Genomic DNA, 26,641 nt, shown 5'->3' with positions numbered 1-26,641 from the left:
GTGGCTAGGATTCCACCACATTTTTTGTCTATTGAATTCTTCATTTCTAATATTTTGTTTTGATTTCTATTTAAAGTCTCAATTTCATTAGAGAGATTTTCACTCATGTCATGTATGGGTTTTTTTAGTTTGTGGATTTCCTTCTGATTACTTCTAAATAATCCTATGATGAATTTTTTTTTAATTCTGTTTCTGGCTTCTCTTCAGTCTCTTTATTTTCACATTCTAGCATTGAAGTGTTGTTGTGTCCCTTTGGGAGCATGATGTTGTCTTTCTTTTTCTTGAATGGCTAAATTTATTTTTAGGCATTTGTAGAGATATATTTTTTCCCTGTGATGGCTTTTTGTGTTTGAACTATGCCTGTATGGATTAGTGGAGTGTCTGCTCTTTCAGTGAATGTCCAGAGATGTGTGGTGGGTGTGGTCAGGGAGCTCTGTTCAGTGCTCCAGAGTGAGGGGAGTGTCCAAGGTGACTCCCAAATTTGGCATAGTAAATCTCTCTCTCTCTTTTTTTTTAATCAGCATGCAGGTTTATTTAGCTCTGTTGGCATAGTCTCACATCCACCGCCCCTCCTCCAAGGAGACCAATGCCTCAGTGCTAGCCCCTGTGGTCCAACATTTACCACACTGTCACAAGATACACACAAAGGACAGTCCTCAGTGTGAGTACACATCCTGCAACAGTGACCTTCACCAGGGAATCAGGGAGCTCCAAGCATATGGAGCTGCTCACAGTGACTCCCCAAGACCCAGCCACACCCTGCATCCTCACATGCAGCCGTAGTGTTTCTACAGTCACAGCACACAAGCCTCCCACATGTTCAAGCACTCAGCCCCCTGTTAATTCTCCCAGCCAGACTCAGGCATCTCTTCTCAGCTGGTTGCTGGGCACCTGGACACAAGCTGGCACAGCTGTTACCAGTGTCCAAAATGACACCAGCCCACTCACAGCTATTTACAAGACACTGGTGCCGAGTGGTCAGGGAAAGAGAAACATGACTGCTTTTCTTTCCTCAAGCTCTGTCTCCCACAGAGCTCTAAGCCAGACTCATGCCAGTCTCTTCCTACAGCTCTATTGCCAGTGGCTTGGGCTGCGGCAGTCTGGTCTCATCTCATTACCCAAAGCTGGTGTTGAGGCACTCAGCTGCTGAGGTCCTGAGTTGCATGAGCCCACATCCTCCACATAGGTCCACAGTGTCCCTCTAATTTGCATGGAGTTTCTTCTGCCATGTTCTCCCAACTGTTCCCTGAGATTGCACTCTTTCCACATTTTTTTATCTTCCTCTAGACTAGAGCAGTAAGCTCCCTCCCTATTCTGCTACCTTGGTGTTTCTCCAATTCTTCTCTTCTAATTCTTATCTTCCCTCCTCTTTATGACACCCATTAGCTCCCCCTCTTACTTCTCTGGCAACTACAAGGTCCTTTGCAGACTTGTCTTCCTGCCCTTCCCATGTTATTTACCCAAGCTGTCTTTTGTTTTCTTTGACAACTCAAACAGCCTTACTGAAACCCAAAATATGAGTCGTTAAGTCTGGACAAAAATATTGCCCAGTTCTAAAAGTCATCATCTTTTCCACCACTTTTTTTAACCCCTCTTTTATGTAGTGCAAGAAACACAGGGAGCATTTCAAAATTAGTCTCTTTGCCTGCAGATGTAAACCTTTCTAAACAACCAACCACACTAACTTGAGATCTTGCTCAAGAACATATATAATCACAGAAGTCAATTAAATTCTCTTACTGTCCCTTCTAATTTCAGAAGATATCCAAGCTCTTTTATCTTTGGCTCTAGCCCATCTAACCAGCTTACTGCCTGCCATCGCCCACCCACCACATCCTGGAATCCTCAACTACCCCTAATCTCTCAAATTCTGCCTGCATATTCTTCACCTTCTCAATTGTTTGCTCATCTAAGACGCAATTCAGTTTGTCACAAGATCCTTAACCACCACCGCTTAAATCAAGGTATGGCTACATAAATCATAGCCCTGGGTAAGTTCATCTACTGTTGTTTCACTGAATGTCCATTTTAAGGAATTTATGACACAATGATAGCTAATTTTCCTTACATCAATTTGCCAAAAAAAAAAATCATTTGCCCATCATCTTGATGAATTTATCAAATTTAGCTTTGTATCAAAACTTTGTATAGTCATTGTAATCCTACACAGCTCTATAATGATCTACATTAAATGAGTTACCAGGAACCAAAAAGATTATAGGAACTGGGGCCTTCAGACTTTCAGCCTCTGAAGCCATTTTTGGCTCCTCTGTCTTTTCATTTCTGTGTCCAGATATCAGTTGCTTTGTTTTCCCTTCTTTTTGATCCCTAATAATCCCTGGACTCCTATTTCATACATGCTCTCCTGCTATCTCTGTTCCTTTTTCTGCCCCTGGGTTATTCCACTTCTTAGACCAGAACAGGTTGCGCATTTGACTGATTCTGCTCTTCAACTTCCCCCTAGATCCCTCTTGTTGCAATAACAGCACCAGAACAGAGGCAAATTAAGCATTTAGTAAAATGATATCATCAAGACAAATTAAAAACTGTTCAGATAAAACTTCACAAAAACTTCAAAAAACCATTCAAAGTTTCTATCCAAAATCAAACTATAACTTTATGAATGAATAAAAGAAGCAAATTTTGGTTAATTGATTAGGCCAGCAAATCCATCAAAGTGGTCATAATGTAAGATGTGCTGCAATAATTGCAATGATACTAAAATGCTAACAAAACATCAAATGATTCTAAAAATGATTTGAAATCAATAGAAACTGTAGAATCTGAAAGGCTCTTTCATGAAATGCTAAAACAGCATTATATCAGAATATATTTGCACATATTCAAAAAAATGTAAGTATGAATATATTCATTAGAATATATTTATAAAGGGACTCAGGCTCCCTAAGAAACAGCTTTTTAGAAAATCAAACTGATCTTAAGATGCTGCCAAGAAGAATTTATATTCATAAGAATATATTCTTTATGAATAAATGTATTCTTAAATTTAAATGTATTCTTGAACAAATATAGTCTTAAACTATTCAGAAGGAACATTTATTCACATTCCTCTACTATATTTGAAACAATACTCCTTAAAATAAATATTTGCTAAATTTGTAAGTACAGTAAAGTGGGTAAATTATTCATTTGTGAATGGATCCTTCAACAAATTGGCTTTTGGTGGATTAGCCATTCAGTAACTGATCCTTTGGCAAACTGGGCCTCAGCATATTGGCTTGCTTCCCTCTTGTACACCTCTCCAAATACTCCCACTGCCATACCTTGTCATGATTGATATCTCTCTCAACTCCATCAGGACATCGAGTCTTATTCACTTTGTATCCACAGAATTTAGCCCTGTATACTTCATTTTATAAATATTTTTTAAAATGTTGACTAATAAATAAATGAATGTTATCCTGCCTTAGCCTGAATACTTTGCTCCCTATAGGATAGACACCAAGAGAAACTGAATTTAAATGGGGGAAGGCCAAGAAGAAAGTCTTTCTTGCACTTTTTGTTCTTTACATCCATATCTGTATATACAATTTCATAAATAATTCACATACGAATTAATGATAGCCTGAGCCCTAATATCAAACTTAAGAAACTATACGAACATGAGGATTGACCTAAAATTGTACTGGTTTGACTGTTGTGTGGGATAAAAATGAAGCTTTATTGAACAACTGCTAATCTTTTGCTTACAAGATGTTTATCACACTGACTTTCCCTATCTTTGGATTTCCTCTGTAGATTTGTTAATAACCCACATTCACCAAAAGGATTTGGGCAGGATGTTTCTTTTATATGTAGTAAAGATTGAACACACATAGTAGTTGTTATTGTCAACATGTATAAATGTTGAGTTTTATCTGCCATATTGATTTGTGGCTCACCATGAAACCAATTCTGCCTTAAACATACTGTCTTGCCAAGACATGCCAAGTCTAGATCTACTTCAAACTTTGTCAAATTCCTTTTCTGTGCCTAACTTCCACACAACACTGAATTTTTTTTCCTGCCCCAGATTCATTTGTGCTCCTGAAGTCTCTACTTCAGTAAACTGTATCAGCCTTATTTTTCTTTTTTCTCATAATCACCACATCTAACCCTCACCTTCTTGGGTAGATTCGTAGAAAAGAGACCCAAAGAGGCAAAGGGAGATGAAATACCTGCTCTGTTAGTAGTGCCACCTTAACCCCCAAAGCCCAAGTTTTCCTAAGATGAAGCATGATACTGTTCAAAATAGAGCTCATGGCCCATCCACCTTGCTTTGAACACATTCTGGTGTACCCAGGGCCACCTCATATGCCTATTCAGTCTCAGGCCGTGGACGTTCACTTCCCCAGTTAGGGCTTAGGACCTGGACACTAGAAGAAAGACAAATCAGACTTGTACAATGACAAATACAAGACATATTAGACTTGTACAATGACAAATACAAAAGGATTTTTTTTAAATTGTGCCAATGTGAACAATGACCTTCAAATTCACCCAAAGGATAGAACTGCCCTCTGACTATCAGGTTCTGATTGACTTCACCAGCCAGATTAGTCACTTTTCCATCTTAGTTCAAGACACTAAATTTATAGAAAGGAAGTCTACAAACGTACAGTCAGCTTCTCCTTCCTTATATGGCAAGGTCAGCAAAAGTCCCTCTGGAGTCTGGAATAGTACAGAATAAGAATCCTGCCTTACTGCTCTCCAACACTTCCCCAAGTCATCCTCACAAAGCATTAGAATGTAACTCTAACCTACATCCTTTTTCTCATTTCCTTATCATGCCCTGTATTCTATCAATCACCAAATCCTCAAGTTTCATCTCTTAGATATTTCTCCGTAAATCCTTGCTCTCTATCCTACTTTGATCCTGGTTCCAGTCCTCATCATCCTTTGCCAACACTACCGTAACAATCTCATAGTCCTTCTCTCTGATTTAAGTCCTGTACCATTCTTTTTTTTTTTTTTTTTAATTTTTATGTGTTGATTTGAGAGACGGAGAGACAGCCAGAGAACTCCCATTTGTTGTTTACTCTCCAAATGTTCACAATGGCTGAGGCTGGGCCAAGCCAAAGCCAGGAGTCTGGAACTTAATCCAGGTTTCCCATGTGGCTGAGGGAACCTAATCACCTGAGCTATCACTGCTGCTCCCAGAGTCTGCATTGTCTGGAAGCCAGAGTGAGGAGCCAGGACCAGAACCCAGAAACTCCAATATGAGACATGGGTATCTTAACAAGTATCTTAACTGCTAGGCCAAAGGCCTACCTTTCTTGTCCCATTTCTAATATAATATCCACACAACAGCCAGAGATGATTCTAACACTTAGTTCTGACAACATCACCCTGTGACAACTTCCCATTAGCTATAGAATAAAGGCCAAGTTCTTCAGAATGTACAAAACCCTTCATGGCATACCCACCTTTCCAAACTTACCTCCCTGTTTCACCTGTCCCACATTTATCCAAGAAACATTAAAATATTTGTAGTTCTGATATGCACCATGAAATTGCCATTCCCTATACTTTTGTTCATATGAGCACTTCAGTGTGTAATACCCTCCACTCCTTGTCCCATTTGGTTAACTGAATCAGAATTGATGGAAATATTTAAGGCGTTATTCCCCCAAGAAGCCTTCTCTAACTTCAACCTCTGTTCCTTGTCTGTCTCCCTCAGGTGCAGAAATTGCCCACCTTCTTCACCTCTTCTCCTCTCTGAAACTAGCTTCATCAGTGCACTTTCCTCCTGACGTTCATATTTATTTTCATGTCAGACTTCCTACCTTGCTATTGTTCTCCAGTAACAAGAGGGTCCTTCCCTCAAGTTAATTTATTCTGGCCAGCGCCACAGCTCAATAGGCTAATCCTCCGCCTGCGGCGCTGGCACACCGGGTTCTAGTCCCGGTTGGGGCGCCGGATTCTGTCCCGGTTGCCCCTCTTCCAGGCCAGCTCTCTGCTGTGGCCCGGGAGTGCAGTGGAGGACGGCCCAAGTGCTTGAGCCCTGCACCCCATGGGAGACCAGGAGAAGCACCTGGCTCCTGCCATCGGATCAGCGCGGTGCGCCGGCCACAGCAGCCATTGGAGGGTGAACCAACGGCAAAGGAAGACCTTTCTCTCTGTCTCTCTCTCTCACTGTCCACTCTACCTGTCCAAAAAAAAAAAAAAGATATATTTATTCTATAATCTTCCAAATCATTGGTTCATCTTCCATTTATCCATTAATTCAACCACTATCTATTGATTAATTCCATAGCTATAGCCCACCCTACTCACCTACTTTTCTTTTGCTGGGTAATATCCTGATTTCCCAGATGCCCTTGGACTGGGTGGAAACTATTCATCTCCCTTCTTCTGTATACATTCCACAGCATGCAAAAAACAGTTGTTAACTATTTTCAAATTGTGATGTGTTTCTAAGTTACCCATTTGAATCATTTTTATATGTTTCTTGTTCTGGTGACATAACAGATTGATCACACTTCATCTCTTTTATGGGTATAGACTGACATAAGTGTTGCATGTTTGACAGCCTAAAACTGGGAGACTATGATACTTCTATTCCCTTCTTGCTGGCTTCCATCTGCAGGAAAAGCAGACATCAAAATAAATACACGTTTATAAATAATATTAGCAAAGTGACATCTGATTATCAGATGTCAATAGGTCTTATACAATAGGTCTTTACAATAGGTCTTATACAATAGGTCTTTACAATAGGTCTTTGAAACTATTCAGTCTCTACCTGTCTCTTCCTACTCCAGAAGTCTTCCTGCCCACTGACTTTGGCTGCTAACAGGCACTTACGCTTTTACGCATAAGGTCACTTTGAAAGAGATTTGCTGCAAATGCTACAATCTCAAAAAAAAAAAAAGTCTCAAAAACAAATAAGGAAACTATGATGGTAGATGACTGCTGGTCTATGCAAGTCAAAGGAAGAGCAGTCACTAAACCAGGGGCACTGGGCTTGGGAGATGGAGAAATGGAAATATGAGTTTTTTGAATCTCTAGAAATGATCAAGAGTGAGTGCGGGTCGGAGGAAGCCAGGAAGAACATGGCTGTGAAAGATCATAAACAAAGATTTCTACTTAGCTATGATTCCTCCTATAACAGGTCTACTTCTCAAAGAAAGAGCAAGATTTTGATGAAGTAGCTCATGAAGAGGACTTTAGAGTAATAATATCAAGCTGATCAGTTAATTTTGTATGCTGATAACTAGATTAATAATTACTGTACCTAAAATTATTTTAGAAGAATATAAAATATATTTTTAAAAATATTTTCACATCTTTATAAGGAATAAAAATATTTAACAACCATCCCAAAATGGATGAGCCAATCAGAATAGGCACTGGCCCTAAGCACCAGTAAGGCCATCCTGGAACATAGAGCTAAATATAAGCAATGAACATACACAGAATTGTTCAAAAAGCAGGCATCTCCTCCCTTCCCTGCATAGTTCTGCATTGCATTCTTCTCTGGTTCCTTTCCAAAGCAATAAAAGTGATGGTGATAAAAATTTTAAGGGAAAATCTGAAACTATTTTTGTGCATATTGACTTTTTGCCTGAAGCTAAAAAAAAAAAAAATGACTTAAGAGTTTCTCCATTTGCAGTACTCAGTGTGTCCTGTTTTCAGGACCAAGAGGTTAGTGACTTCCCATTGCCCACAGCCCCACAAACCAGCACGCCCTCCTCAAAGCAGAAATGAGAGATCAGCTGCTGAGCTGTTTCTTGGTCACCTACCTCACCAGGATTCCTGAACAGGGCCTTCCTACCCAGACTTCACATGCATTTCCCCATGCACCTAGCACTGCAGCTTCCAGTCCCTTCCAGACTCTGTTTGAAATCCAGGCCTCCATTCCTAAGCTTTATACACTATTCATTTCCTTGACTTTATATCTTTTAGAAATTCTTCAGAGAATAGTAGCAATTTTAGGATATTCTGATGCTTTCAACATTGAGCTGTAAGTCCCTGTCCCACTTTCGAATAGGAACATTTATGAAGTACTTACATCAGTTGTTCTCCTAGTGATTTACTCGTATCATCTCATTTCAGTATTATAATGAATTTTTAAATTTTTAAAAACTTATTTGAGGAGCCAGTGTTATGGTGTGCCAGGTAAAGACACTGCCTGCAATGCCAGCATTCCTTATGAGAACAGATTAAAGTCCCAGCTGCTCCACTTCCAATCCAGCTCCCCTTGGTCCAGCTGAAAAGGCAGTGGAGGATGGTCCAGGTCCTTGGGCCCCTGTGCCCATTGGGAAACCCAGAGGAGGCTCCTGGCTCCTGGCTTTGGCCTGGCCTAGTTCTGGCTGTTGCAACCATTTGGGGAGTGAACCAATGGATGGAAGATCTCTATTTCTCCCTCTATGTAACTCTACTTTCAAATAAATAAAATAAATATTTTTTAAAAAACTACTCGAGAGACAGAGGGAGAGGGAGAGAGGGAGAGAGGGAGAGAGAGAAAGTGTCTGCATCTAATGGTTCACTTCCCAAATCCCTGCAGCAGTCTGGGCAGGGCCAGAGCTGGAAACACAGCCCAGGTCAATCACATGGGTGGCAGGAATCTAACTAGTTGAGATATCACTGCTGCCCCCACCAAGATCTGCATTGGTGAGAACCTAGAATCAGGAGCCAGAGTCAGGTGTTGAACCTAGGCATCTCATGTGGCATTCTCATCTTAACCACTAGACTAAATGTCCACTCCTACAATGAATTTACATGTGATTTCAACTTTTAATGGAAACTGGGAATCAGAAAAGCTAAGACAACACTGATCACACAATTAGTAAGTCATGAAATCAGGGTTTGAATGCAAGAGACAGTTTGATTCAAACCTCATGTTATTTCTTACCTTATATTGCTGCTCTGAAATAAAAAAAAAAAAAACAAACTAATAAAACTGTCCAAAGCTATGGGCTGTGGTCTTGATTTTACTGACACTTTTCAAACTCACTCAAGTGTTTACACATAAAGAAAAGAAGACAGGGTCACTGCTCCACTTTTTCTCATTGTTTATAAATCCCAAGCTCATAGAGCTTTAAGCACCCTGTGCTTGAGAAAAATACTAACCAAAATAACTTCTTTCTGACACTACTGAAAACTGAGTGATTGAGCTGGTAGATCCCTGATACTTGCTGCCACTTATTTGGATTAATGCTCCTTTGGGTATTCAGCGAGTATAAAAAGATCAGTGATGATCAACTCGATATTAAACAGTAAAGTCAACAAATTCAATACAGTATTGTGAGAATTGAAGAGATGATTTCTTTCTTTAGAATTGGAAAGAAGAAAAATTAATTTCCAACTCAACATGGCCCCAAGGAGGGGTGGCTTGTCTGCTCAGGGTCATGTACATGCATGTGTACATGTATTTGTGGGTGCATGCATGCGCATGTATGTGTGCACACGTGCTTGAGCGTGCATGCTGGGAGGCTGTGGTCACACACAGGGATCCAGCTGCATTAAGGAGAGTTGAGGGGTCCTCTAGGTCTCTGAACCCTACCTAGGAAGGCACTGGCAGAAAGTTGCTCTCTAAAGATATGATGATTTACTGTGAACTTCATGTAAGATTGTATTGTTTTCAATCTCAGAAACATTTACCAAAAAATCAGGGACCATGACCTCTTGGATAAAAGGAAAACAGTCACAGCACTGAAAGCAGGAGAGGACCGGGCCATCCTCCTGGGACTGGCCATGATGGTATGCTCCATCATGATGTACTTTCTGCTGGGCATCACAATGCTGCGTTCCTACCTGCAGAGGTAAGGCTGGGTGAGGAGAAGGGCACTGCTCTGCTCCCCTCTACTCTCCCCTCCCCTATCACATAAGCAACCCCAAGGTCATCTTCCTTCCCTTCCTTCCTAATCAGAACTTTTGGAAGTACCTGACACCCTATTTCTCAATAATGATGTCTAGTAGTAGCAATAAATACAGATCTGTGTAAAGACTGCCTATGATGTGTGCAGGGCTGTTCCTACACACATACCAGAAGGTGAATTCATGAATAAGTTGTTCTCACAACCACTCTAGAAGGTGAGTATGAATATAGTCATTATAAAAATGGCAAACTAAGGCTCATCAGAAATGTAATTTGCCCCATGTCAGAGAACTGTATCATGTGGCAGAGCTAAGAGTCAAAGCCACATCTGCTCAGGGCAGAGTCTCTCATGATATTTCACATCTATTCCATTATTCTCCCTCATTCTTTTTCCATACTACCCACCCCTCCATCATGTTCCACATCAGGAACTCTCAAGCATACATTTCCATTTCCTCAGAAACTTTTTGTAATGCTGCTGCACCACCACCTCCAGAGGACTGGGTGACTCAGTCACCAATACCTTTTAGAGTTTCCATTTGATTCTGATATGCTATCAATGCTTAAAAATACTGCTATGCAACAAATTTCAAAAATAACATATTTTGAACTATTTTCATTTTAATACCTGCCCTAGGTTTACTGAATAGATAGGGAGGCATCTAAATAGTGAGGGAGATGTACATCCTCTCTGATTAAGCCATGTGATAAATCCCAACAGCGTCTCTAGCTAACAGATGTCCAGAAATTGGACAATTTAAACACAGGTGAGCCTAGCACTGCTGTGACTAATAGGGAAAGTCTCATGGTGGTTCAAGCTGAAAAGAACAAGACCCTTTCAAATGAAAAATTGAGGTTTCAATCTAAAAGAAAATCCAACTGGTTTGTGACATTCGTTTCTCCATCTAAATTAATACTTTCATTTTGGAAGCAAGTCTCACTGAAATACAGTAATTTGCCAAAATTAAGGAATCATCCTTCACATTTGTGGCTGATCTGCTCTTTTCCTCTGATGGACTTCAGCTGGGCTCCTCTCAATGAAAGCACAGAGCCTCAGGCCCCAAGTGTTTTCTGATTCTAAAACCACTCTCAGATCCTCACATCTGCTTAGGGCCATCAAAACCCTTTTTTTTTTTTACTCATTGTATAAGCAAAATAGGACCATCTGTGTTCCAGGAAAATACAACTTGCCAAAGTAGAGGGAGGTCCGGCCTAATGTTTGCCTCTGGCATAAAACTTCATACCTGTAAAAGGTCAGGATGCCTGCCCAGCGAAAGAAAGGATGTTAATCTGCAAAGAAAACATGTTGTTTTCCCATCATTATGGTAATCAGCTTATGTCCAGAGGCAAAACATTGATAGCTGGTATGTTACTTCCTAATTACAAATGCTCACTTTGATCATAAAATAAAAATATTTTAAAATGAAAGTTGGCCAATGGGCAGCTGGATTCTGTCCAACTGAGAGGTCCTGGGGCATCCTTATGAATCCATTAGTCTGTGTAGAATGATATCGTTTCCTCTCTGTTCCTGGAAAGGCGGCCCAGCACAACAGAATGAGCCTAGGCCTTACGGAAATCAGGATTGGGTAGAATCTCAATTTCTATCACTTACTAGCTATGTGTTCTTGAGTGTGTTACCTGATTTCTCTGACCTTCAGTTCACTCACCTTTAAAAGATATTAATATCCAACTTGTAGAGCTGTTGAGAGGATAAAAGAAGAAAATTGATGTAAAGCACCCATGAGGGTGAAAGGTTGAAATAAGTGATTACTCTTGGTGAAATCAAAGGGCCAAGTTATCTTCTCTGCCTCATTAGAAAGACCTTAAGGTTCAGTATCACTGTCCTTCCATCTGCCAAGTTGGACTCCAAGGCCCCCCACTCTTCTTCCATCCCCTTCCCCCATTCCCTTTCACAGTCTCTGCCTAAAAATAGGCTGGGGTGCAAGCTGACATGGAGTAAGTATGGAGTCCTTTCAATGATGAAAATACTTTCAAGTATGAAGTACAGAACTAAGGCCCAAGCATGGCAAGAAGACTCTTACACTATAGAATACGGGACGAGAATGCATTATGATATTTAAAACATGGTTTACACTTACCAGTGAATTGAATAAGAAAAATTCTTAAATCAAGCACTGGCAAAAATCTAAATCTATTGGAAATCATTGAAAAAGTTCTTAGGGGCCAGCACCGTGGCTCAGTTGGCTAATCCTCCACCTGTGGTGCCGGCACCCTGGGTTATAGTCCCGGTTGAGGCGCCGGATTATGTCCCGGTTGCTCCTCTTCCAGTCCAGCTCTCTGCTGTGGCCCAGGAAGGCAGTGGAGGATGGTCCAAGTGCTTGGGCCCTGCACCCGCATGGGAGACCAGGAGGAAGCACCTGGTTCCTGGCTTCGGATTGGCACAGCGCGCCGGCCATAGCGGCCATTTGGGGGTGAACCAACAGAAGGAAGACATTTCTCTTTGTCTCCTTCTCTCACTGTCTAACTCTGCCTGTCAAAAAGAAAAAAGAAAAAAGAAAAAGAAAGAAAGAAAAAGTTATTAGGAACCAAAGTTTGTCCAAGTTGTATGGCAGTTTGCCTAAAGCTACTGAATTCAAAGGCGGACACTTTACACAAATATATCATATTATAGATTTGGAAAAGATCTTGCAGGTTCAAGAACTGAGAAATGATCCCCTCCCATCACACTTTCCTTCTCTCTAGCTCCTGGGCCTCTGTTTATTCTCCCTCTCTCTCTGCAGTGTTTGGACTGAAGAATCTCAATGCACCTTGCTGAATGCATCCATCACAGAAACATTTAATTGCTCCTTCAGCTGCGGTTCAGAATGCTGGAAAGTCTCTCAGTATCCCTGCCTCCAGGTGTACGTTAACCTGACTTCATCTGGGGAAAAGCTCCTTCTCTATCACAATGAAGAGACAATGAAAATCAATCAGAAGGTAGGAGCATGGCACACTGCATTGCAAGCACCTCCACAGAGCTTCACACATTCATCCCTCCATCTCTCTCTCTCTCTCCCTCTCTCTCTCTCTCTCTCTCAAGTCCCACTTTGCCAGCATTTCAAAGGAAAAATAGTAGCAGGAAGCAGGCCCTGCTTCCTGCATTCCCAGAACTTGCTATTTGACTCTTGCCTAGGAAATATCGTTTTCTGTGCAAGCTATGGACAAGTCAGTCCCACTTTTTTTTTTTTTTCTGTAGTGCAGATTTAACCTTAACTTCCATTTGGATAAGTGGAATCAGTAAATATAAATGTATTATGTCTATACACAAATAGACTGGATCTTTCAAAGTTAGTATACAGCAGCTCAGTTAGAAAAGTATAAGCCTGGACTAGCATTGTGGCATAGCAAGTAAAGCCACCGCCTGCACTGCCAGCATCCCATGTGAGCATCAGTTCATATACTTGTTGCTCCATTTCTGATCCCAGATCTCGGATAATGGCCTCAGAAAAACAGTAGAAGATGGCCCAAGTGCTTGGTCCCCTGCCACCCACATGGAAGACCAGATGGAATTCTAGGCTCCTGGCTTAGGCCTGGACCCACCCTGGCCATTGCAGCCACCTGGGGAGTGTACCAGTGAATGGAAGATATTTCTGCATCTCTCCCTTTCTCTATGTAACTCTGATTTTCAAATAAAGAAATAAAACTTTATAAATGTGTAAGCAAAAAAAAAAAAAGTTACTTGTCACGTATCTGGGAATCAGGAGGTAAAAATGTGTTTGATATTTCTGAAGACATGGTAAATTAATAATGTGCAGGGCCAGCGCTGTGAGTGGGTAAGGCTGCCACCTGTGATGCCAGCATACCACATGGGTGCCAGTTTGAGACCCAGCTGCTCTACTTTCAATCCCTCTCTTTGCTGTGGCCTGAGAGAGCACTGGAAGATGGCCCAAGTCCTTGGGCCGCTGCACCCATGTTGGAGACCCAGAGGAGACTCCTGGCTCCTGGCTCCTGGCTCCTAGCTTCAGATTGGCTCAACTCCAGCTGTTGTGGCCATCTGGGGAGTGAACCAGCAAGTGAAGGACCTCTCTCTCTCTCCTTCTTTCTGCCTCTTTCTCTCTGTGGCTCTGCCTTTCAAATAAATAAATAAATACTTTTAAAAAGGGATCTATTATAAATTAATTAATTAATTAATAATGTGACTTTTATATACTTTTATGTCTCTAAAAAGACAAGTTACCTCAGCCGGCATTCGGCTCAATAGGCTAATCCTCCGCCTGCGGCGCTGGCACACCAGGTTCTAGTCCCGGTCGGGGCGCCGGATTCTGTCCCGGTTGCCCCTCTTCCAGGCCAGCTCTCTGCTATGGCCCGGGAAGGCAGTGGAGGATGGCCCAAGTCCTTGGGCCCTGCACCCGCATGGGAGACCAGGAGAAGCACCTGGCTCCTGCCTTCGGATCAGCGCGATGTGCCGGCCACAGCACACCAGCCGCGGTGGATGTTGGAAGGTGAACCAACGGCGAAGGAAAACCTTTCTCTCTGTCTCTCTCTCTCTCACTGTCCACTCTGCCTGTCAAAAAAAAAAAAAAGACAAGTTACCTCATTGCTAGGTCAGAAAATTTAACCCATGCACATTTTGTGTGTGTGTGTGTGTGTGTATGTTTCTTCATATTTTGTGTTTCTATCTGTTCATATAGGGCATTTGGTGAGGCAGTCAAGTTGCCACATTCCATAGCCAAGTGCCTAGTTAGGGTCCTAGCTACTACACTTCTAATCAAACTTCCCGCTAATGCACAACCTGGGAACCAACAGTTGATGCCTGCCACCCATGTGGGAGACCTAGATTGAGTTCTAGGCTCCTGGCTTCAACCTGACCCAGCCTGACTGTTGCAGGCATTTAGAGAGTGAACCAGTGTGAGTCTCTCTCTCTAACTCTCTCTCTCTCCCTCCCTCCCTCCCTCCTTCCCTTCCAAATAAATAAAATTTTTTGAAAACCTCACATTAGTATATATTCAAGTCCATCCAGTGGATCTTAACAAACATTTATTATATCTACATAACACTGACATTTATGACATCTGGAATGATCAGTAAAGTATCAATAGAACCAACTCACGGGTACCAATTTTAAGCTAACTGCATTGAGTTTTAGATTTATGGCAGCAATTTAAATGTCCACAAGACTCTCATATACCAAGACAGGGTACAACCATCATGAACTCAAATCTGTTTTATAAAAAATTTCACTGTAATTGTTAGCACTTAAATGTAAATCTTAGAGTTATCAAAATAATTCATTGGCTTAGAGTTTCAATACTAGAACATGAGGAACAAGTAGGATGATGTATTTTTGGTATATTGACACAAAATAAACACACCCTGCATTTTGGTGACAGTAACTTGAAAAAAGTATTACAAATATCTCTGAGAACTCAACATAATGAATATTTCAGAGAATGTTGTTTGAAAATGTTTGCTCTGATTTGCTTTCGTTTGTAGTAGCCACAAGCACAGTTCTGAGCCTGTGCTTCAAATTATATAAGGCTTAGCTCTCTCACAGAGTGTTTGTATTTCAAGACCTTCCCTCGAGTCAGATTTTTAAATCAAAGCTGACCTGTAATGACAAATGCCTATAAAATTCAAATCTTTAAGGAATTGGAAAGTGGCCAAAGTTGAATAAGCATCAAGAGTGGAACATATTTCCATGTCCTGATTTTGACATTTTATCAGTACAGCTCTGTGAATGCATTATTTAGCCTATAAACAGGGAGTGAAGTTACCATAAAAGTCCCAGTTATATATTTAGGATCAGAATTCTAACTGTCCCTCAGTATCATTCTAAGTCATTATTTGTTTTTTTGCACAACCAGTTTTAAATGTAAATTATGACATACACGCTGTAACATGCATGGGATGAAAAAGTACTTATTACAAAGAGAGTCCTCTATGTAAATCACCACAAAATAAAGAAATACAACATTTCCTGCATCCCTAAAACATCCTTTATGACCCCTCTCAATAACTATAGTCTCTGCTCCCTGCCAAAAATAGCAACTATCCTGACTACTAAGACAAATATTTTTCTTTGTCATTGTAGCACTTAAACATACATCCTTAAATATTATAGTCCGGTTTTGCTTCATTTTTTAAAGTATATAAATGGAATCATACAGAATATTTTCATTTACATCTTGTTTTCTTCACACAGCATTATATTTGTTAGATTCCTTCCATTTGGTCATAGTCCATTCATAAATTGGAAAATATTCTCTTGTATGAATATGTCAAATGGTTTTTCACGCTGTTGATGGGAATTTTGAGTTATCTTTAGTATGGAACTATTACATAAGATTCTATGAATATTCTGCATATGGCTCGGTGCATAACCACACACATTGCTGCCAGGTAGAAACCTGGAAATGGGCCATCCAGATCATAGAGTGTACATCTCCTGAAGTTTAATAAATAATACCAAATGGTTTTCCAAAATGCTTACACCAGTTTACATTCCCACCAACCTGTGAGTATGAGTTATTATTGCTCCAAATCTACACTGACACGTAGCATCATTTATATCTTTAATTGTAATTAATGTAGTGATATTTCCTTGTGTTTCTGGTGGATAATGTTAGCCAAATGCCTTTTTTCACTGATTTATTGAGCATTTCAATATCCTCTTTGTGCAATGTGTGTTCAATTTTCTTGCCCACTTTTCTATTGGATTAATTTTTGTTCATATTCATTGTAGGAATTCTTTAAATACAAACCTCTGTTGGTTATAGGTGTTGCAAATCTCTCTTCCCATTCATTGGGTGACCTTCTCACTTTATGAATGATGTTTTTCAATGAAAGAAGTTCCTAATTTCAGTGACACAAAATTCTGTGACCATTTCTTTTGGTTTAGTGCTTTCATTGTTCTGTTTGATAAATCTTTACCTCTCCTGAGGCCATAAAGTCATTCTTTTCACAATGGAATGCAATCTGCCTTGGATTGATTATTTAGGGGTCAAATTCCTTGGTTTCTTTAGCCTTATTTTTTCACATAGACAACTACTTGCTCCAGTCCATTATTAAAGAGATTATCCTTTCCTCACTGGATTATTTTTATTATCCCATTTCATCCTGTTTTCTCAAAAGTTTTCTAATATGTTACTAATTTTTTAATGTTCATCCTAGAGATTACAACTTGTAGTCAAGAACATTAGAACATTTTAACTCCATTTTTTCTTTTCTCAGCTTACATAGTATTGTCACTTTCCTCTATATATATATACTTTCAGCTCATGTAGACACTATCATTATTGCTGCATAAAATAAATACAAATTGACACTCGTCCCTATATTTCCCTGTTTCCATTATTATTCATTCTTGTATCTCTGATCTTCCATCTGGGGACCATTTTTCTATGGCCTAAAGAGTACTCTCTAATTAGTATTTATTTTACTGCTGCAGATGCTCCAAAGAATTTTCTCAGTTTTCATTTTTCTGAAAATATTTTTATTTCATTTTCATTCTTGAAGTATACATTCAATGAGTACAAAACTCTAAATTGGCAATTATTTTACTTCCATTGTCTTCTGGTATGCATTGTTATTATTCAGACATCAAGCCTCAGCCTAATAGCTGCCTCTTTGAAGGTAATCTTGACCTATTTTAAAGATTAATTTCTGTGGCTTTCTACAATTTAACTATTCTATGCCAAAATGTGCAGTTATTTTTCTTTAGCCTTTCTTTTAGTGTCCCAGGGATTTTTTTCCTGTTCCTTAAGGTTCTTTCTCAATTTTAGAAAGTTCTCAGTCGTTATCTCATCAAACATTGTCTTCCTCTTTTACTTCTGGGACTCCAAGGGGCCATATGCTAGGCTTTCTCACTTTGTCTCCCATGCGTGTATTCTCCCTTCAATATTTTCCCTCCCTTCGTCTCTTTTTCATTCTAGATATGTACCTAGCTTCTAGTTCAGCAATTCTTCCCTCAACTCCAAAAAATATACTATTAAACTCATTCATTAAGTTCTTACTTTTCCTTACTATATTTTCAATTCTAGAAAATTTTAGAAATTCTATATTTTTTAGAAAATGTCCATTTGTGTTTTGTTTTACCATTTGCAGTGTTCTGCAGTTTTCTTTTTTTTTTTTTTTTTTTTTTTTTTTTTTTTAGTTCTTCAATATAAAAAGTAAACTTATAGGGGCAGGCATTTGGTACAGCAATTAAGATGTCACTTGCCCACATCCCAAATCAAAGTGCCTGTGTCTGAGTCTTACCTCTGCTTCTGATTCTAGCTTCCTACCAATGTACACCCTCAGAGGCAATAGGTAATGACTCAGCTACTTAATGGCTCAAGCACATTGTCTGAGACCAACCTGGAATTTCAGGCTCCTGGCTTCAGGTTGTCCCTGCCCCAGCTGTTGTGGGCATTTGGTGAGCAGATAGAAGATAACACTTTTTCTAACTATGTATGTATCTATCTATCTATCTATCTATCTATCTATCGTCTTTCTATATCTCCCTGCTATTCAAGTAAATTTTTAAATTAAGTAAAATTATACTTTTAAGTTTGTTTGATGATTTCAGTATCTTCTCTTGTTTATTTTTATGTTGTATTGAATGCTCTGATTATTTTTTATTAGGTGTTAGAAACCATATCTGCAAATATATTTATAAAAATAACTTTACGCCAGCGCCGTGGCTCAACAGGCTAATCCTCCGCCTTGCGGCGCCGGCACACCGGGTTCTAGTCCCGGTCAGGGCACCGATCCTGTCCCGGTTGCCCTTCTTCCAGGCCAGCTCTCTGCTGTGGCCAGGGAGTGCAGTGGAGGATGGCCCAAGTGTTTGGGCTCTGCACCCCAGGGGAGACCAGGATAAGCACCTGGCTCCTGCCATCGGAACAGCGTGGTGCGCCGGCCGCAGCGCGCTACCGCGGCGGCCATTGGAGGGTGAACCAACGGCAAAAGGAAGACCTTTCTCTCTGTCTCTCTCTCACTGTCCACTCTGCCTGTCAAAAAAAAAAAAATAATAACTTTAAGTCCAGGAATATGACATGATATCATGCTTTTCAAAAATTGTTTCCATTTGCTTTGCTAGGCCCCTGGGGCATAAGCCATTCAGGACTACCACATTCTGACTTCCTCAACTATAATCTGAATTCAAATCTGAACTTCAGTCCCTGTGAGGACCTGTCTACTTCAAGCTAATCATTATTCTTAGGGTGCAACCTTTCAGAGTCCCAACCCACAGTGAATGTGGGGATCATCAGGGACCCCCAGGATACGCCTCAAGGACAGTGACAGTGCTTGCCCATAGCTAGCTGTACAAACTTCTCAAAAATGCAATGCAGCCCCTTAGGCCCACAGTGCCCCTCACAATTAGCTAGTGTTCCCAGGCGGAAAGGCAGCAACCTCTTGGCTCACCTCCTTAGCCCAACAATTCAATTCACTTTCTGGGTAGCTAGCCTTTGCTCTGAATCAGAATCATACATACTGAAAGTACTCCTATCTCCACGTCAGAAAGTCATTCAACCATCTTTATGCAATGTGAGTAATATTCAGGATATTCTGAGTCAAAAATAAAAAAGAAATATTCTCAATGTCAGCCTCCCCTTTCTGATATCCTCCTCCAAGCTCACCAAAAATAATGCCTTCCGCATAGTTACTAAGAAATAAGCAGTTTTGTTGAGATTCATGAGGCAACTACTGACAACATTTGATCTGCAACAACAGGAGGCAGGCAAAAGGACATCAATTAAGCTGTCTGTATCTTTGCAAAAAGACATTCAAAAGGGTTTTGTTTTTAAATTTTCATATCTCTCATTTTTTTTTCTTTAGCCTTTAAACCCAGTGCCTAGTCTCTTGTCAACAGCACAGACAAAGCTGCTTAAGCTGATAAGCTGGCATGCTGTCATGCAGCAGGCAGCTCACTAATGGTCTCTGGGAGCTACAAGTGGGCTCAAGGGCCCCTGACTCTGTTGGCTGCAAGGCTGTCACTAGAATCATTACAGCATCCTATAGCTGTTGCTTGTGAATTCCTCAACTCTGACCTCCTTCAAAAGTTTAAGTGTGCTTTTACTCACCAGTGGTTCTCAAAACATGCCATCTGCCTTGAGGGTAGATTCAAAATAGTTTTGTACAAAACATGAAACTAGATACATTCTTTGGTATATAGTATATACCATATATATGGTAAAAAGTTTTATATAAAACTATCATGAGAAAGATATATATATATATACACTTAGTGAAAAGTAAGTTCCATACATTTGCCAATTATTTATAATATTTACATAAATTATTGATTCCAAATAGCTAAACTACTTATAGTATTCACATAAATTAGCCAATTGCTTAACACTACAATAGACAAAATGAGCATTATCCCTCATTTTGCCACCCATTCCAAAGCCTTATAGGTTCCCTAAACCCAGAAAATATATGTAGACCTCAGTTTATCAACCTGAGCAGTACTCACATTCGTGGTAAGAGAATTCTCTGTTGGCTGTAAGGGCGAGGTAGGGACCTGTCCTTTTTGTTGTTTTGCAGCATCCCTAGAAACTGCCCAATAGATAACTTGCATCCTTCCTGCTCCAGTTACAACAACTAAAATTGTTTCCAAACACTGACAGATCAGTGCTTAAACTTAATTTAGCTTTGTACTTAGTGTCTGTGAGATCCTAAAATCTTATGCAAATAGAATTATAAATTCTCTACATAGCATTTATAGGGTAAGGATATAAAGGAAGAAAATAAAGTGAAGTTGGGAATGTAAATGAAACATGAGGGACCCAGCATTTATTAAGTGTCTACTATATATTAAGTGCCCATCACTATGCTAAAAAATTTATAAAAATCATCTCATTTAATCCTGACTAACATCTTACTCTTAAAACAATAGCAGTCAAATTTAGGGAGGAAGCAAGTACTTTTTAATGGGTTATTTATCTTTTTTACAATTATACTGGAGGATCATGCAAAGCTGCCTGCATTTGCATGAAATTCCGGGCCATAAGTCTATAAACTTCACAAATTTCATACACACAAATTTAGGAACACAGTGATTCTTCCCACCCTATCCTCCTTCCCATCTGTACTCCCACCCTTCTCCCTCCTCCTTCTCCTACCCCCATTTTTATTTTTTACAGAGATCTATTTTCAGTTAACTCTACACACATAACTCTACACACATAAGTAAGGAGTTCAACAAATAGTATGGAAAAAACCCTGTTCAACAGCTGAGACAAAGGGTGTTCAAAAGCATCAGATCTCAAAGTGTCAATTTTACTTCTATAGATTACCGTTTAGGTACTCTATTAATTACCACAAATCAGGGAGAACATATGGTAATTGCCTTTATGGAAATGGCTTATTTCACTAAGTATAATGGTTTCCAGTTGCATCCATTTGTTGCAAATGACAGGATTTCATTTTTTTAACCTCTGTGTAGTGTTCCATGGTGTACATATACCATAATTTCTTTATCCAGTTTTCAGTTGAAAGACCTCTGGGTTGATTCCATATCGTAGCTTCTGTGAATTGAGCTAGCAGCCAAATATTATCAGAAGTTTTTAATGTACTAGGTACTATAAAGTACTAATAATTTAAATGTACTTACCATTCAATTATTCAACAACTCCATGTGTTAAATACCACTCCTATACCTCACTTTACAATAATGAAGCTGAGTCCAGAAAATGAAACAATTTTCCCAAAGTCATACCTCACTAATTAGGACTGAATTAGAATTTACGTCACTTTACTTCATCATGCTACATATAACAGAGTGAAACTTTTTCCTCTTGAAAAATAAAGGCAATAGAATGGAACTGGAAGACATTATGTTAAGTGAAACAAAACATAAAGAAAGATAAACACTGCATGTCCTTTTTTATGGGCTGTTAAAAAAAATAAATATTCGCCGGCCGCAGCACGCCAGCCGCGGGGGCCATTGGAAGGTGAACCAACGGCAAAAAGGAAGACCCTTTTCTCTGTCTCTCTCACTATCCTCTCTGCCTGTCAAAAAAAAAGAAATTAAAAAAAAGAAATCTGAACTTAGAAGAGTCGCTTATAGAGGCTGGGAAGGGTGGGAGAAAGGAAGTTATACACCAACCATGCACCACAGCACAGACAGAAGTAACAGTTTCTAGTGTTCTTATGACTACAGGTCACAAACATGTTACATCCTACAAAATGAACTAGAAAAGAAGAGCTGGTAAAAAGGTGAGGCGATATAGATGCTGACCACCTAATTTGATTCATTTATGCTATATAAATATTTGGAATACCACTCTGTTCCCCATAAAAGGTGTACAAGTGTTACATGTTAATCAATTTGTTAACTTTGAAAAGAGCTATTTTGCGTGTTGATTAACCCCAGGCACCAGGACACTTCTGTATCATTAGTGGATATCCTAGGTCTTTAAGCTTTTTCTCTACTCCATATTAAGCAAAAATGCCATAATAGACTTAAGAACTTTGGGCAAATACAGGGAAAGAAAATCTGTCTCCAGAGGAACCATCATCTTGACACTAAAGCAATCAGCAGCAGTAAAGCATAAATTCTGCTTTTGTTTCTTCTACCAAACAGTCCCACTTACTGAAATCAAGCTGACACTAAAATTGCAAAATAAATAAGTTTAAACTAAATTTTGTGGGATTCACTCTTTTAAAAATTATAAGGAGCAGGAAATCTCAAAGGGGAAAAAAAAATGAAGTCCAATTTACATTCTCAACTGCTCTATCTATCACTAGTGTTCTAAGAACTCAAAAATTTAAAATATACATTTGGGCCAGAGTAAGCCAAGGCTATCAGCTGGTGATCTCTTTATTCCTTGGACATGGGGATTCTGTCCTACCCTCTGACACAGAACACAGAGTCTGGAACACTGTATGTGCTTAAATATGTGCATAATGCTTGCTGCTTGTGAACTCTAGATGTTGCATCTGGTCCTAACATCAAAATGAATGTTCCACAAGGGCAATGTTGCTTTGAGGTGGGCTTTTTGTTTGTTTTTGGTGTTTGTTTGTTGAACTCATAGACATTGCAATGTAGGAAGTGCTCGTTCCCGAAGAATTCTTTGTAGGACTTTGTGCCCCAGCTCTGTGCTGGTGCAGTCTCTACTAAAACTCTGTTAGCCACATTCCTGTTCCATGGCCTCACTCCACCCTTGTTCTCATTGCTCTTCTCCATTTCTCTCTAATTGTCTCTCATGCGTTGTTTATGTTTTCTAACAACCATATTTATCATATTGCTTGGCACACTGGCACAGTATTAATTGGCATTTAATAAATAGTGACTGTATTTCATTAAACTTCTAACCCTTTCTGAAATAAGATACTTCTCTTTTTAGAAAAAAATAAATACACAATGAACCCTTCCCTGGAGATGATCCTGAGAAGCTGTTCTTTCCCTTCCTTCCCTCACAAGGAGAAGGAGACCGTCAGTGAGGCTATTCAGCCAAATCCCCCTCACTGCCCCGTCCCCTCCCCACATCTTCACTGTTTAGGGTAAAGTCTTGTCATTCTTTGCTTCAGACATGCCTAGTGAAGCATGTCCAAGAGGAGTCATCCAACAGGTAGTTTTTCAAAACTTCTGTCCATCATGAAAATAAAAATAACTTTCTCAATGAAAAGATCCTCAACATGAGGCTAAGAAAAGAAAACTTTCAGTCACTTTGCAAAGAATTGGAGGAAAGATGCAACTGTTAGTTCTTCATTGCCTGGGTAAGGGAAAGGATCATCAGGAAATGTTGGTAGCACAAGCGTTCTTCTGTGGGAGAAGAAAGGTCATGTCCATGGGGCCATCTCTCTTCAATACAAAAGAGAAGGTTCTGTCCATAAAGCATCCAATGGATTTCATAAAGCAATAAGAGTTATGAACAAGGCTCTGGATTAGGAAGAGAGATGTAAGCCTTTATTTTCCATGGACTGGCTGCCTTAGAGTTTGGTAGCTGTATATATTCATGTAAGGCACAGAAGAAAGAATGGCCAATAACATGATAAAAATGGTAACAGTTTTATCATCACTCTGTATATAAAATTATTACTCATATGTTCCTTTGTGTTTATATCATTCAGAGTCTAAAAGTTAACTCTTTATATGCCAAAACTGCCATAAAAATTACCTATATATACTAGGATCTTTACCCACTCAATCTACATTATGTTTTTTCAACTAAGAGTAGATCACTTAGAGAAGATTCATTGGAGCTGGTGTTGTAGTGTCGCAGGTGGCAGCTTAACCTGTATCACCAGCATCCTATATAGATGCCACTTTGAGTTTCTGCTGCTCCACTTGCTATCCAGATTCTTGCTAATGTGCCTAGGAAAGCAGTGGAAGATGGCCCAAGTCCTTGGGCCCCTGAACCCACAAGGGAGACTCAAACGAAGCTCCTCATTCCTGGGTTCTGCCCAGCCCAGCCTTAGCATTGCAGCCATTTAGGAGGTGAACCAGCAGATAGAAGATCTCTCTATATCTCTCCCTATGTGTGTGTATAACTCTGCCTTCCAGATAAATAAATATTTTAAAAAGAAAAAAAAATGGTGCTGACACTGTGGCATAGCAGGTAAAGCTATTGCCTACAATGCTGGCATCCCATATCGTTTGAGCCAGTTTGAGTCCTGGCTGCTCCATTTCTGATCCAGCTCCCTGCTAATGCACCTGGGAAAACAGGCTTGAGTCCTGGCTGCTCCATTTCTGATCCAGCTCCCTGCTAATGCATCTGGGAAAGCAATGGAAGATGACCCACGTGCTTGGGCCCCTACACTCATGTGGGAGACCCGGAGGAAGCTGCTGACTCCTGGCTTCAGATCAACTTAGTTCTAGCCGTTGTGGCCATTTGGGGAGTGATCGAAGAACCCTCTCTGTCTCTCTGTATCTCTGTCTGTCTGTCTGTCTCTCTCTCTCTGTCTCTCTCTCTCACTTTGCTTTTCAAATAAATAAATAAATATTTTTTTAAAAAGGAAAAATCATTTATTGACATGCATTATATGTGTTGTAAACCAATCATTTAAAACTATCCTCCAAGACCATACTAAAATAAACTTAAACTCCAAATGCATTCCAGCCTCAAGAACATACACAAAGCTATAGTTTGAGCCATAAAAAAACACAGAATCCTAGAATCCTAATTTAGAATTTAACATACTGCAAATCATCTAGGGCAAAAAGCTAAAGAACATGAGACAAGAGTAATTGAATGGGCCTGTGCCTGCAAAAACACGTGGTTGGTAGTTTTGTCTTCCTTAGAGGTTTTAGATATGAGTAGGTGGCACTTGATTAGAGACTTTAGAAAAGATCATGTGGACAAATGAGATATTCCCATAGGAAAACATGATAATGAAAATTTATTGAGGCTTTCGGTTTATTTTCTACTTAATCCTCACAAAAACTCAATCAGAAAGGCTCTGTTAACTCCATTATATAGTGAAATTAGTTCTGAAGGACACTATAACTTGACTACAGTAAGATAGTAACCCAGCAACCAGATCTGCTGAACACAAGTCAGGAGCTTGTTATACTACCTCATACATTAATTATCACAAATGGGCTCATCAATAATAAAAGTAGAGGTGGGTGTTTAGCTCAGCAGTTAAGACACCAGTTAAGGTACCCATGTCCCATATATGAGTGCCTGGGTTCAACACCTGGCTCCAGCTCCTGACTCTAGCTACCAACTAGTACAGATGCTGTGAGGTAGCAGTAATGGCCCAAGAAATTGAGTGCCTGCTACCCATGTGGGAGGCCTGGATTGAATTTTCAACTCTCAAATTTGGTCCCAGCCCAATCTTGGCCATTAAAATCCTTTGGGGACTGAACTAGCAGATAGAAGCTGATTCTATCTCAAGAAAAAAATGTAAAAATAATAAAATGAAAAGAGAGACTGATATATGGTAGAATTTTCAGAGGCAATCAAAAATACTCTAGTGGCAGATGATGAGATCATGAAGAGCTATAGTACTAGGGCAATAATCTTTTCTTCTCTAGCAATCTGCCTGTTCCACCTATGTGTGCTACTGGCCTGAGGACCTAAGTCCAGACATCTGTAGAACATGCCTCATCCTGCCAACAAAAAGTACACATTCAGACCTTGATGGATTGAAACTTCAGTCAGCAGCTCCTGTGTCCAGTGCTGTGGCATAGTAGGCTAGGCCTCCACCTGTGGTGCCGGCACCCCATATGGATGCAGTTCAGTCCCAGGCTGCTCCTCTTCTGATCCAGCTCTCTACTTATGGCATGAAAGAGCAGTGTAAGATGGCCCAAGGGCCTGGGCCCCTGCACCCAAGTGGGAGACCTGGAAGAAACTCCTGGCTTCTGGCTCTGGATCAGCCCAGCTCCAGCCATTGTGGCCATTTGGGGAGTGGACCAGTGATGGAAGATCTTTCTGTCTATCCCTCTCTCTTTCCGAAACTCTATCTCTTTTAATAATAAATAAATAAAATCTTTTTTTAAAAAAAATAAGCAATTCCTATATTATAGCATTGCCAGATGGTGTCAAAGGCAGTCTATATCCCATTTTATTTGGAAGAATTCTTTTTTAAAGAGTTATTTATTTATTTGAAAGCCAGAGTGAGAGAGAGAGAGAGAGAGAGAGAGAGAGAGAGAGATCTTCCATCCGTTGGTTCACTCGCCTAAATGGCTGCAAAGTCCAGGGCTGGATGTGGCCAAAGACAAGAGGCAGGAGCTTCTTCTGGGTCTCCCATATGGGTGCAAGGGCCCAAGCACTTGGGCCATCTTACACTGTTTTCCCAGGAACATTAGTAGGAAGCTGGATCACAAGTGGAGCATCTGAGACTCGAATTAGTGTTCGTATGGATTTCTGACATTGCAAACAGTAGTTAACCTGCTATGCTACAATACGAGTCCCTGGAAAAATTCTTACCTAGTGATAGAATTGT

The 26,641-nt window shown here is 40.0% G+C and overlaps 1 protein-coding gene across 1 annotated transcript in view; it reads left to right on the top strand.

Moving 5' to 3' along the window:
- The window catches only part of KCNMB2 (potassium calcium-activated channel subfamily M regulatory beta subunit 2), a 39,179-nt gene that overhangs the window by 9,336 nt on the left and 3,202 nt on the right, over positions 1 to 26,641 (top strand). Inside the window, exons 2-3 of the mRNA XM_062177818.1 lie at positions 9,597 to 9,767; positions 12,565 to 12,760. Coding sequence (XP_062033802.1) covers positions 9,597 to 9,767; positions 12,565 to 12,760 — 367 coding nt within the window. The remainder of the gene's footprint in view (positions 1 to 9,596; positions 9,768 to 12,564; positions 12,761 to 26,641) is intronic.

This window comes from Lepus europaeus, chromosome 2 (assembly GCF_033115175.1).
Source record: "Lepus europaeus isolate LE1 chromosome 2, mLepTim1.pri, whole genome shotgun sequence".
NCBI lineage: Eukaryota > Metazoa > Chordata > Mammalia > Lagomorpha > Leporidae > Lepus > Lepus europaeus.
Note: the sequence above shows the minus strand (reverse complement) of the source record. Positions and strands in the feature narration are given on the sequence as shown.